Below are 13607 nucleotides of genomic sequence, written 5' to 3' on the forward strand. Positions count from 1 at the left end.
GTTTCCCAAATGCAAGACCAGGACGAGACTTAGATAGTCTTGGTCTTGGTTTTGCGCCAGTACACCTGGTCTTGGTCTTGGTATTGCGCTCCTGGTCTTGGTCTTGGTCGTGGTCTTGCAGCAAGAGTCTTGCAAGTCTCGCAGTTGCCCATAGCCTATTTCATATCTTAGAACAACGTAACGAGAGGTACATTTTAAGCTTGAATATCATAGCCATAGTAAAGACTAGCTAAATTAATAAATATCTAAACAACTGCCCCCGGTGGGGTTTGAACCCACGATCTTAGTGATCCCTGCCTATGTTCTAACTAACTAAAGTTAAAACTACCTCTTAAAACCCACAAAATTCAGCATCATTTGCATATCTCAACCGGTTTTAGAGCAATAAATAAATCGTCAGTTTGTAAGAAAAATTTTCAACACCACCCATTTGGGAAACGAAGAATTTACAAAATAAACGTTAATGAAGCAAACTGTCAATAATTTTTGTTGCAGAATTACCCAATAAAGTTTGCCATACTTACATGGCTAGTTAAAAAAGTACCTAACTTTTTTATCATCCGATGTAGGTGAATGAATAAAAAAACATAATGCTAAGATAATATGAGGCTATAGTTGGGTTTTAATTTCAGTATGCTATTGCATGCTTGAATAATAAGTTAGAGTTAGCATAATGCTAGAATATTCCACAGAGTGAGAAAAGACACAGTTTGCTTGGTACACTAGCAACAATATTATTACAGCAATATTTATAAAGAATAAGACAACATATTTAAAAAAAAATCACTTAAATCGAACAACAGGTTTAGGAAATTTAAGACATTAAAAATGACCCGCTTTTGAAAGTGGTGCGTTAATGTCTTGGAGAAGTGTATATCGTTAAAATAATATTTCGGTACATTGTTTACACGATATCCGGCATTATCTGTACTTTTGTCTCGTATCATTATTTTATTATGATACTGAAATAATAGCCGCGCTGTTTCGTCAAATTTTGTTTGGCCGACTAACCTCATAGCACAGTCAGCATAAAAAATACATAGTAGTCTTATGTATACCGATAAGATTTCTGGTGTTTGGATTCCTAGAAAACTTATAATGAACAAAATTAATTATTACTTGATACACTTATTAAATATATTTTCTATTAGCTAAGGTGGCACATTTTTAAAAAGTTTGTATACGATATTCGATATTACTGTAGACCTCGCAACGCAGGAATGTTATGTTATGATTAAAAGACGACTATTCTCAAAACTTGGACAATTAATTACAGAGCGAAGAAGTCGGCTGCTGGGAAAGCATGTACAAAATATTTTATTTTTACATTATAATAATGACCTCTGAGTACATGTCAGATGTGTCAAGTGTTTTTTAATGGATATTTTGATTCGCTATGTATGTTTATGGTATTGTCCGTAATGCGCAAAAAATACAATCTTCAAAATTTTTTTTACAATTTTTTTGTTTCTCATAGAGTATCTAAGAATATAGCCGAACTTATAAATACTCCCTAAAACGACCCTCAGTTCTAATTGCAAGACGCAAGAGACTCGCAGGCTTAGTCTTGTTCTTGCTCAAGTCTTGCACGGTAAGTCTTGGTCTTGGTCTTGCTAAAATTAGGCGGTCTTGGTCTTGCGAAATTGCAAGAACAAGACCAATACTGCAAGACCAAGACCGATTTTGGGCAACACTATAACACATTATACACTCTTTAGCATCATTGTGATTTACACACAATATTTATTTGTTTTTTAGCCTAAATTTATTGTGGGCCTGACGATGCTGTAAATCATGTAAACAGCGAAACCGGCCGCCCCATCTTACTGTAATGTAATAAAACCTATTTAAGGATTGTGAGTAGAGGGTTTTTACCCTTACATACATGAATATGTGCTCACACCGGCAACCATTTGATCATTTAAAAAATTGTTATTTGATATTCTTTGCAAGTTCCATCGAAAGTTAGACATTATCATGACTATGCGAACCTTGTTCACTGCCGCTCTAAATAGGTCTGCTCTGCACTACTGCACTTGAATTATTCCCGCAGGTCCTTAAGCCAGGATATTTTTCGTCTTCTCACATTTCGTTGCCAATCATAATACTTTGTAATAATAAGTATTTTGGTCCTGTCATTACATGTTTTAAGTGCTCAAGTTTTCGTCTCTTTATAGATAATATTGTTTTCGCTTAATTTCCCATCCTAGTTACTTCCACGTTTGACTTTCTTTGAAACTGATTTATATGCACTAAAAGGGAAGTTCCCTGGGTTGGCTGTATACCATATAGTTAAAAAACTCAACATGAAGTAAAAACCACTTCTATGTAATTGGTATATTTATTAAAATTTAAAAAATCCCAATGGATTTAATAAAATGTGTCCAATTCAGAACTTTTTCAGACCTATCGGTCCATCATCAGTGAATCTACAATAAAATAAGTAATCCCACTATTAAAATTGAAAGATGGTTGAAATTTTGAAAGCTAAAAAGTGTGGTTATGATTACTTACTTGAATACTTGCTAAATAGCCCCAGAACCAAACAATGGTTGAATTTATAATTCGATTTACATTAGGTTTGTTCTAGCATCAGTTTCAAACGGTTTGAAACCATCAGCGAATAGTGGACCAGCGCGAGTAGAGGGGATAGCACTGGTGACTGTATTATGTTCTCTCACTGACCAACTGTTTGCTGACGGTTTCTGACTAGTTTGACTGTTTGCTAGAACAAACCTATTATTTAAAAGTAATATTAAACAGGCTAAACGCCCCTATTACAGGATATAACCTACGGGAACATGGTAAAACCCTACCAGAAAACTTAATCAACCATCTTATATATTAGGCCAATGTTGACTATTAAGTGTCAAAACTGTGTAAGGAACTGTTTGGAGTGACATTGACAGTAGAGAAAAAGGTAGTCGATTTTCAATAGTTATTAACAAAATAGTCGGAGAGATAAAAGCGGATTTTGTGCGTGATAAATAATATGGAAACACTATACGGGGATATGTTGAATTAGTTGTGTACATGACTTTCACCAACAACTGGAAACCAGAGTTGGGGCCGAGGGTAGTTATAAGGGGTCAAAATTTATTATTTTTTTATGACGCTCATGATCGAGACAGTGCACCAAAATTTGGGAATAAGTAGGTCATGACGTAGCTAAGTAAAATCTCTAGGGGCGGAACGCTGCGTGGCCAACAAAGGGGTGGGGGTAGGGGTGAATATAAAAAATATAAAGGGTTTTTTGCGACGTTTGTGATTGAGATAGTGGACCAAAATTTGCGAATAAGTAGATCATGACATTACTAAGTAAAATCCCCAGAGCCGGAAACCAGAATTGGGAATGAGGGTAGTTATAAGGGGTCAAAATCGCCGTTTTTATTATTTTTTTTGTGACGCTCATGATCGAGATAGTGCACCAAAATTTGGGAATAAGTAGGTCATGAGATAACTAAGTCCAATATCCAGGGGTGGAACGCTGCGTGGCCGTTAAAGGGGTGGGGGTAGGTGTGAATATAAAAAATATAAGGGGTTTTCTGCGACGTGCTAGATTGAGATGTGCACCAAAATTTGGGAATAAGTAGACCTAGACTTAGTTAACCATGACCAAGCTAAGTAAAATCCCCAGAGCCGGAAAGCAGAGTTGGGGGTGAGGGTAGTTTTAAGGGGTCAAAGTCGCAGTGTGTATTATTTTTTTTTGTGACCCGGCACAACATTTGTCCTCCACGCAGCGTTCCGCCCCTGGAGATTTTACTTAGTAATGTCATGATCTACTTATTCCCAAATTTTGGTGCACTATCTCGATCACGAACGGCAAAAAAAACCCCATATATTTTTATACTCACCCCTGCCTACCACCCCTTTGTACCCCAAGCAGCGTTCTGTCCCTGAAGATTTTACTTAGTTACGTCATAACCTACTTACTCCCAACATTTGGTGCACTATCTCCATCATAAGCGCCACAAAAAAAATAATAAAAACCGCGACTTTTACCCCTTATAACTACCCTCGTCCGCCACTCAGGTTTCCGCCTCTGGGGATATTACTTAGTTATGTCATGGTCTACTTATTCCCAATTTTTGGTGCACTATCTCAATCACGAACGTTGCAAAAAACCCCTTACATTTTTTTATATTCACCCCTGCCCCACCCCTTTGTCGGCCACGCAGCGTTCCACTTCTGGAAATTTTACTTAGTTACGTCATGACCTACTTATTCTCAAATTTTGGCGCGCTATCTCAATCATGAGCGTCACAAAAAAAATAATAAAAACGGAACTTTGACTCCTCCTTCCTTCCCCACTCTGGTTTCCGGCTCTGGGGATTTTAATTATTTATGTCATGGTCTACTTATACCCAAATTTTGGTGCACTATCTCAATCACGAACGTCGCAAAAAGCCCCGTATATTTTTTATATACCCCCTACGTCCACCCCTTTGTCGGCCAAGCAGCGTTGAGCCCCTAGAGATTTTACTTAGGTATGTCATGACCTACTTATTCCCAAATTTTGGTGCACTATCTCGATCATGAGCGTCATAAAAAAAATAATACAATCCGCGATTTTGACCCCTTATAACTACCCTCGGCCCCAACTCTGGTTTCCAGCCGTTGGTGAAAGTCATGTACCCAACTAATTCAACATATCCCCGTATAGTTTTTCCATATTACTTATCACGCACAAAATCCGCTCCCAGCTCTTAGACTAAAAGATCATGATCCAAAACAATGATAATATGATAAAGATTTTAATATCTGAAAATGTCTAACATTTTAAATCTATTGGTTTTTGAAAAGGAATTTGTGATATACAAAATTAATTTAGAATATAAGATTATTTTATGTTGACTGTATACTATAACATTAGCTTAGGTAGACTACCTCACACCACAGCCCTCTACTTTTTGTCTTTGACTTTTTCCAAATTATTTTTTACATCTCCAATTAACATTCCATCACTTAATTTCAGTTCTCACATTTAGACCCATTATTATTACAATTAAATTATTTCAATATTCTTTTTTCTTACTTTGGTTTTACTAATTTTATTTTATTCAGTACATTTTCAATATTAATTTCATTTTAATTTCATTTTTGTATCAACTGGACTCCGCTATTTCTGGACATTTCTTTATCTTCAATTTCACACACCCTCACTTTGTCACAAGAAGTCTCTCAAATTTTTTTAAAAAACATCTCATAATAATTACAATCCTCTTCATTTACATATTGCATACTATTAAGAATATTGACTGTATCCTAACTCAAATCCATTATTTTAAAATAAATTTCCATTTATATTTAAATAACAATAATTTCCTTTTACATATACAACCACCAATACAATATAGATTTAAATAACTTGCTTATTTATTAATTCATTTTGTACAATAACATTCCAACTAATATTTATTCTTTCTCCTCTCTCACCATCATCTGTTTTTATCCTTTTATCATTATTAATTGCAGCTCATACTTCCTTTTTATCAATTTGATCAAGCTAATGTTATAGTATACAGTCAACATAAAATAATCTTATATTCTAAATTAATTTTGTATATCACAATTTTCTTTTCAAAAACCAATAGATTTAAAATGTTAGACATTTTCAGATATTAAAATCTTTATCATATTATCATTGTTTTGGATCATGACCTTTTGTTAATAACCATTGAAAATCGACTACCTTTTTCTCTACTGTCAATGTCACTCCAAACAGTTCCTTACACACTTTTGACACTTGATAGTCAGCGTGGGCCTAAGATGGTTGATTAAGTTTTCTGGTAGGGTTTCACCATGTTCCCGTAGGTTATATCCTGTAACATCGGCGTTTAGCCTGTTTAATATTACTTTTAAATAATGTAAATCGAATTATATATTCAACCATTTTCTGGTTCTGGGGCTATTTAGCAAGTATTCAAGTAAGTAATCATGACCACACTTTTTAGCTTTCAAAATTTCAACCATCTTTCAATTTTAATAGTGGGATTACTTATTTTATTGTAGATTCACTGATGATGGACCGATAGGTCTGAAAACGTTCTGAATTGGACACATTTTATTCAATCCATTGGGATTTTTTAAATTTTAATAATTATACCAATTACATAGAAGTGGTTTTTACTTCATGTTAGAGTTTTTTTTTATTTATATGCACTTGTTTTAGTATCTACCCCTCTAAAGCCGGGTCCAGACACGTGTAACGTGTAATGTAAGATTACGTGTAATTTAGCATCAATAGTGTGGACGTCGCACGAACGTCCACACGAATCGTTTAGCGAATCTTGGTTTCCACTCAAGTTCTACGAACAGACGAATAAGGGAGGTCGTGACAGCAGGTAGTTTTTTATACTGCTTTTATTTGTATGTACATATTTACTAACTGAAGACTAAATTTTTTCGATCCCAAATACCGGGGTTTTGTTGGTATAAGCAGGTAGATTCGTCAAGCGATTGCTCGCCACACGTCCAAACGGTAAAACTTTCACTAACGCCGTCCAAACGAGTGCTGCAAGCGCCTTTTTGTTCACGGAAAAAACCGACTCCCGATGGGTCCCGGCGAGCTCCAGCGCGAATGGTACATGTAATGCTCGTAGTGCCGTCCAAACGCAGAATTCGCGTTTCATTACACGTTACGTTACGCATTACATTACACGTGTCTGGACCCGGCTCTAACCTTATATCCCGACAACATAGAAATTTTTTAAGTTCAATAATTGATGATGCCCTTGCTATTTCAATGTTAAGTTTGGTCTACATTTTATGTTATCCATATTCCTAAGTATTTATAGGTATCCAAGTTCTTGATTACAATTCAACTTCATACCATATTTTAGAGCCATTTCGCAGTACATCGACTTTAAAAATATGTCAGTGCGATAAATTTTTTCTGTTAACCACGACTTTAGTCCTTTTGTCCAGCTGCTTGAACGAAATTTCTCTAGTACTTTGGAGTGATAGGATGCATTATCCAGCACTATTATGGATGGTCGCTCAATTTTTTAACAAATTTTCTTAAAACTATTCTTCAAAAATATCCAGAGGTCCATGACATCATTAGATATGTATCAAACGTATTTATATTTGTTTTTGGACATAAGCCGTATATTTTCTTTCATTGGTCTATATCCAGTGCTATATCCACCATCTCATCTGAAGTATCTCTCTTCTGGTCGTGTATTCCTATGATTGCCAATACATTAGGTTCGTTCTAGCAAACAGTCAAACTAGTCAGAAACCGTCAGCAAACAGTTGGTCAGTGAGAGAACATAATACAGTCACCAGTGCTATTCCCTCTACTCGCGCTGGTCCACTATTCGCTGATGGTTTCAAACCGTTTCAAACTGATGCTAGAACAAACCTATTATGTACTTATTCCATTTCTAACTTTTTTGGAATGGTATCAGCTACAAATTTCCCATTTATTTTTTTGCAATTTTTCTGCAAACTTTTAAGGCCCTGATCGACAGGCGAGCAAAACCGCAGTTTTGTGGCTCGTCGGTAAAGCTCGCCAGTGTATCTTGGCAATGCCGCGGTTTTATATACCGAAGAGCCTGGTTCGTGGCTCGTCAGTTTGTTTTATTTTTTACTCGGCTCGTCGTTCAAAACCGCGCGTCGATCACGGCTGGCGAGCCGAGCCGGTAATTTTCGGCGACCACTGCAGTGGAAGGACAGTTTTTAATAATGGATATGCGAACTCTCAGTCCCGATTTTGTATAGGAATTTATATATGGCTTACGAAATTGTCCTTTTTTATGATCTACATCGCCAGAAGACAAAAACATAAAAATTCGATTTAGCGCATATGTATGTATTTATATGTATACCACAACTCTTGGAGATCGTTAATAAATATGAACTGAAAGCAATTATAGCCGATGTAAAGAAAAAAAAATAGTCATTGCGAGCTTCCTACAGGAAATAACGTAATAAGCAAGGGCGGGTCCAGGGAGGGGGCCATGGCCCCCTCCTAGAATTTAAAAAAATATATATTTAAATATTTGCAGTTCAAATGTTTTTAGTTTCAAACACATATTATGTACAAAACTGGGGATAAATATGTCTTCTGTACTAGAATTGAACAAAAGCAGTAACGGAAGCTTTAAGACTGACATAGGATTTATTGCAAATCAAAATGTTGATAATTTTACAAAGTGCCAATTGTTAGAACGACCTTGGCAGCTAACAAAATCGTATCAATTTCCATATTCTGTACAAACAAAGAATAAATAAGAAATAAAGCGTTACTTGGGTCACCAGCACTTAGAACAAAGGAATTTATTGGTACTTTCGCACATTAAAAAGGGATTGTTTTGCAAGTATTGCGTTTTATTTTTCTAATGAAAAATATGGTCACAATAAGGGGATGACAGCGCAAAGCTTTGTCACGAAACCTTTAACATCTTTCGCCAAACTTATGGACAAAGACGGAGCCATACAAACCCATAAAAATACATCATACCACAAGTGGTGCGTTCAGATTGGGCTGGATTTTCTACAAAATTATAGCAACCCGCAAAAGTCATTAACCAGATAGACTCTCAGAGGTCTAAACAGATACCTACAAGAAAATAGAGAAAGACTACAATCAATAGCAGAGTCTATAGTGTTCTTAGGTTGACAAAATATTCCTCTAAGAGGCCATCGTGATGATGGCCTTCTGCTTCTGGACGAAGATGCTGGACCTAGCAATGAGGGAAATTGTTAAGGTTTAAAATCGCATCAGGAGCTAAGACTCTTAACAACACCTATCCACAGCATCTTCCTGAGTTCAATGAACGTCAATGAACCTCGATGGACTTGTTCATTGACGCTTATGAGAACATAAAATAATTAGTGAAAACCAAGAAAGGGGAAGAACAAGGCCTGACAGGAGAAGTATTGAAAAAAATAGTATTAAACTTGTTGAAAGAACTGCACTTGGATCCGAAGAAATGTGTAGGAATCGGTACTGACTTTAATAATTGAATGTCTTTAGGGCACTCAAAAGTGTGTGAAAAGTGCCTTAAAACTCACCATTGTAACCCTTTTTTTCAAAAATTACCCCAAGACCCCCCGGTACTTCTCCCCAAAAAAAGTTCATGGCCCCTCCCGAAAATCAGTCCTGGATCCGCCCTTGGTAATAGGGTTACGGCAAGCATGAGAACAGTCTCCGGAATTGAAGATTTGTATCTGCCAGAATTATGGTATTATAAGGAGCTTGAATTTCTTAACGATCAGGCTCGCTAGTCGATCAGCATCAACGAGCCGCGAGTAAAACCGTCGTTATTAAAACCGCGGTATTGTGGCTCGTACGTCGATCACCCACTTTAGTTTTATGATCCCTAATCTCTCCATTTTTGAACTTTAAGTTTTACTTATTTATTTTATTTACTTCTTTAACATTTGCTTTACTAGTTTCTATTGGAAGTTTGATCAATATTTACCTTCCAATATTTTATAAACTATTATTGCTACTTCTAACCCAGTGTTAGATACATGAGTGTTTTGCGTACATTTTAGCTGTTTCATCTAAAATATAGTACATTAAATACAAAAATGACTAATCCATTTTTACCGAAATTCTATTTTAATTGTTTATCAATTCTTTTAATTATTATTAATATATGTTTTTTATTTGCAGGTACGTGTACTGATGAATCATCAACGGCAGACGGTAAGATCAGGTCAAATCTTTTTTTTGTTCAACAAATTTTCAAAACAGGTGTTTTGTTTTCACTTGTATATTGTTAATTCAACAACTTGTTATCCATTTGGAGATAATGGGTTAATTTACCGAATTGAGCAGTTGTTCGATCGGCTTTGTATCCATTTAATAAATTAATAAAATATTATTAGGCCAGTTTACAAGTCAAATCAGAAGAACACATTTTTGCTGAAATGTAAGTATATAATAGTGTTTAATACTCTTTTAACACAAGAATGATGATTTTTTGAACGATTGACAAATTCTTTGAAATAAGTGAAACACTCTATCTGAATCTGTAAATTAGCCCCTAGGCAGCTGACCCATCGTTTGAAATTGCAAATATGTATTTAGTTATAGATTGAGACTTCATGAAATAACATCTTTGTCACAGCTATACTGTGGTATAAAATCCTATATGACTACAGGTTAACAGCATTGTGACCATGACATGAGGTTCTTTCCTGGTTTTTTCTCATGATTTACTATGGGATCATTAACAGGAGAATTTTACTGTCATCTAGATATTATTAAGTTAAAGTTGATTTCATGTAGGCGAATGAACTATCTTCCAATAAAATCGTCCCATGAACGCAACTCCCAAATATTGGCAATATCCTTTTAAGGTCATCTAGTTTTTAAAATGTATAATATAAATATGTCAGCATTGTCAATGTAAATGAGTTAGAAAAAATTAAATTATAATATGATATAATTGATCCAAATAATAGCATAACCCAGACATCCAAAGTGAAAATTATCCTCCAACACCAAATTGTTCTATATGGTCCACATAATGTTCAGAAAAAAGTCACACCATTTTGAGAGTCGGTTTTGGGGGGGAGAGGGGGGAGAAATCGGTAAATTCGTTTTTTCGTAGTTTTTTAAGTTTTTCCTCAATATTTATAAAACTATGCGGTTTAGCATGAACAACCTTCTATACAAAAATGTTCTACATTAAATTTTCAATAAAAAAGTTCCTATGCATAATCCTTCTAAAATGAACGGTTCCAAAGTTACGGAGGTAGTATAGTATAATTGGTCCAAAAAGGCCTAACCCAGACATCTAAAGTAAAAGTTTTCCTCCAACAACAAATTGTTCTATATGGACCATATAATGTTCAGAAAAAAGTCACACCATTTTGAGCGTCGGGTTTGGGGGGGGAGGGGGGAGAAGTCGGTAAATTAGTAGTTCTTTTACGTATTTCGTCAATATTTCTAAAACTATGCTTTAGCGTCAACAATGGTCTATACAAAAATGTTCTATATAAAATTTAAAACAAAAAAGGTCCTATACATAATTGTTACAAAATCAACGGTTCCAGAGTTACGGAGGGTGAAAAGTGGAGGTTTTCGATACTTTTTATATTATCTGGGCAATTGATGCTGATTTTGGGTGGTGAGGTTGACGTTTCTTCAAGGGCTTATCACTAACGTATCATTGGCCACTGAAATAGCAAATTTTATTTATAAAGCACAATCCTGTTAAAGAAAATTTTTATAAATTGCCAAAGAATATAAAAAGTATCAAAAACCTCCACTTTTTACCCTCCGTAACTTTGGAACCGTTGATTTTATAACAATTATGTATAGGTTATATGTTATAACAAACCTTTTTTTGTTTGAAATTCCACGTAGAACATTTGGTATAGAACATAGTTTACGCTAAAGCATAGTTTTAGAAATATTGACGAAAAACGTAAAAAAACTACTAATTTACCGACTTTTTCCCCATCTCCCCCCCCCCCCCCAAACCGGACGCTCAAAATGGTGTAACTTTTTACTGAACAATATGTGGACCATATTGAACAATTTGGTGTTGAAAGAAAACTTTTACTTTGGATGTCTGGGTTAGTCCTTTTTTTTAACCAATTATACTATACTACCTCCGTAACTTTTGAACCGTTCATTTTAGAAGGATTATGCATAGGACCTTTTTTTATTTCAAATTTAATGTAAAACATTTTTGTAGAAGGTTGTTCATGCTAAACCGCATAGTTTTAGAAATATTGACGAAAAACGTAAAAAAACTACGAATTTACCGATTTCTCCCTCCTATCCCCCCCAAACCCGACGCTCAAAATGGTGTGACTTTTTTCTGAACATTATGTGGACCATATAGAATAATTTGGTGTTGGAGGATAAGTTTCACTTTGGATGTCTGGGTTTGGGTCTAGTTATACCATACTAATTATTATTAGAAGAATATTTTAGTAAGCAACAAAAACAAAATTTGTTTAATCTATTAATGATTGGTATTTTGACAAATAAATGTCAAAAGCATTATTATTAAATTGTTCTGTAATAAAAAAAGTCCATAATGTTAATATCTAAAATAAAATAAACAGTTTTGATATTTTTTTTAATGTAAAGCACCATCTTCTTCTTCTTCAAGTCAAATATCCACGACGGAGGTCGGCAATCATCATAGTATAGCTGCTCCAAAAAGTTAATTTACCAAGTAATTCTCTCAGGTTGCGCAGCAATAACATTTTATATTTCACCATGCTTCTTTTTCCTTATCTTTTCCTGCATAATCAATTGTTGCAAGCACTATCTCTCTCCACGTGTAATATGTCCGAGATATTCCAATTTTATTGTTTTGATTGTACTCGTATTTAAAATTTCCATTTCATTTTCATGTGAAGTATTCTGTCATGATATTTTCAGAATTCTTCTATACACTCACAACTTACCATTTTTTTCATTGATTGATGTCGCATTCAAGATCCAAGCTTCCATTACATAAAACAAACCCGACAAAACGTAGCACCTTGCGAACCTAACTATTAGCTCCAACTTTCAGTCTTTTTTGCACAGCTCTCTTCTCATTATTTTGTGATGAAAATGTAGATTTACTTCTTGCAATATAAAGTAGAATTTATCTAAATGAATAATTATAGCGTTGTAAAACGAAAACAAGAGCTTTCTAATTTTTTTTTAGTTCAGAGAGCGCCAAAAGCACTCGGACCGATTTCCATTCTTGTTAGGATTTCCTCAGAGAGCGCATATTTGATTCTCTCTGAACAACCAAACTTCGGGCGGCCAGTCTCGATTCACAACTAAACAATTCACAACTTGCATAAAAATTATATTCTAGAAATATTACTGATAAACGTTAGTTAATGCTGTTAAAAGATGTTAATGCTGTTAAAAAAGTTTACAAAAAAACTCATTTTTTGTTATTATGAAATAAATACATATAAGCAATTAAAAACTACAGAATTTAAATTATTCTTTCAACGGGCGGAATCAGTTGTGACATCAGACAGTTTGTTGGTCGTCTCTATAAACGGGCGAAAGCAATAAGTATTGCAACGCTCAAACGGTATTGCATTATATTATTATTGCATTGTGTAGCAAAGAAGTGAACATAAAATAAGTACTTATGATATTATTATGTAGATGAACATAGAGTCTGATTTTTATACTCACATTAAAATGATCCTCACATACGTGGGCTGTAGTCTGTGAAATATCTTTCCCATTTCTTTTGCATGCCTTTTGAGGGACACGAATAAATAGTATTCAGTGCGTTTTATAAGTGGTAAACATATGGGAACGATACAATATTTGTAATATTGTTTTTATGTTGCTTCCATTATTATTTTCCATATTGTTGTAGAATTGTAAATAGTTTACCTTATATTTTAAATTCCCCTGTATATCATTTTTCTTAATTATTAGTACGAGAACGGGATAAGAGTCTCACACATATGGACCTACGTTGGCACAGATGGGTGGAACGAATTGGGATTACTACGGTAGCCGGTCCGAAATACTGCTAACGTTGATTCTTTAAGGCCTAATTAAGTAAGGATAACATTCGCAATTTTGAACTAATTTTAATAGTTTGGTTCTCATGGGAAAACGGAAAAATGAGATTAGATGTATTTAAGAAAATTTGTTTTAGCGT

At 34.8% G+C, this 13607-nt stretch overlaps 2 protein-coding genes across 6 annotated transcripts in view; one reads left to right on the plus strand and one right to left on the minus strand.

Annotated features, from left to right (window-relative positions):
• LOC114327765 (phosphatase and actin regulator 3) overlaps positions 1-13607 on the plus strand; it is a 1198052-nt gene that overhangs the window by 215047 nt on the left and 969398 nt on the right. For all 5 annotated transcript variants that reach the window (XM_050655618.1, XM_050655619.1, XM_050655622.1 and 2 more), the window contains one exon: positions 9629-9661. In XM_050655618.1, the coding sequence (XP_050511575.1) occupies positions 9629-9661 (33 nt within the window). The remainder of the gene's footprint in view (positions 1-9628; positions 9662-13607) is intronic.
• LOC126887803 (uncharacterized) overlaps positions 1-13607 on the minus strand; it is a 410065-nt gene that overhangs the window by 195082 nt on the left and 201376 nt on the right. The window lies entirely within an intron of this gene.

Source organism: Diabrotica virgifera, chromosome 7 (genome assembly GCF_917563875.1).
Source record: "Diabrotica virgifera virgifera chromosome 7, PGI_DIABVI_V3a".
Classification (NCBI taxonomy): domain Eukaryota; kingdom Metazoa; phylum Arthropoda; class Insecta; order Coleoptera; family Chrysomelidae; genus Diabrotica; species Diabrotica virgifera.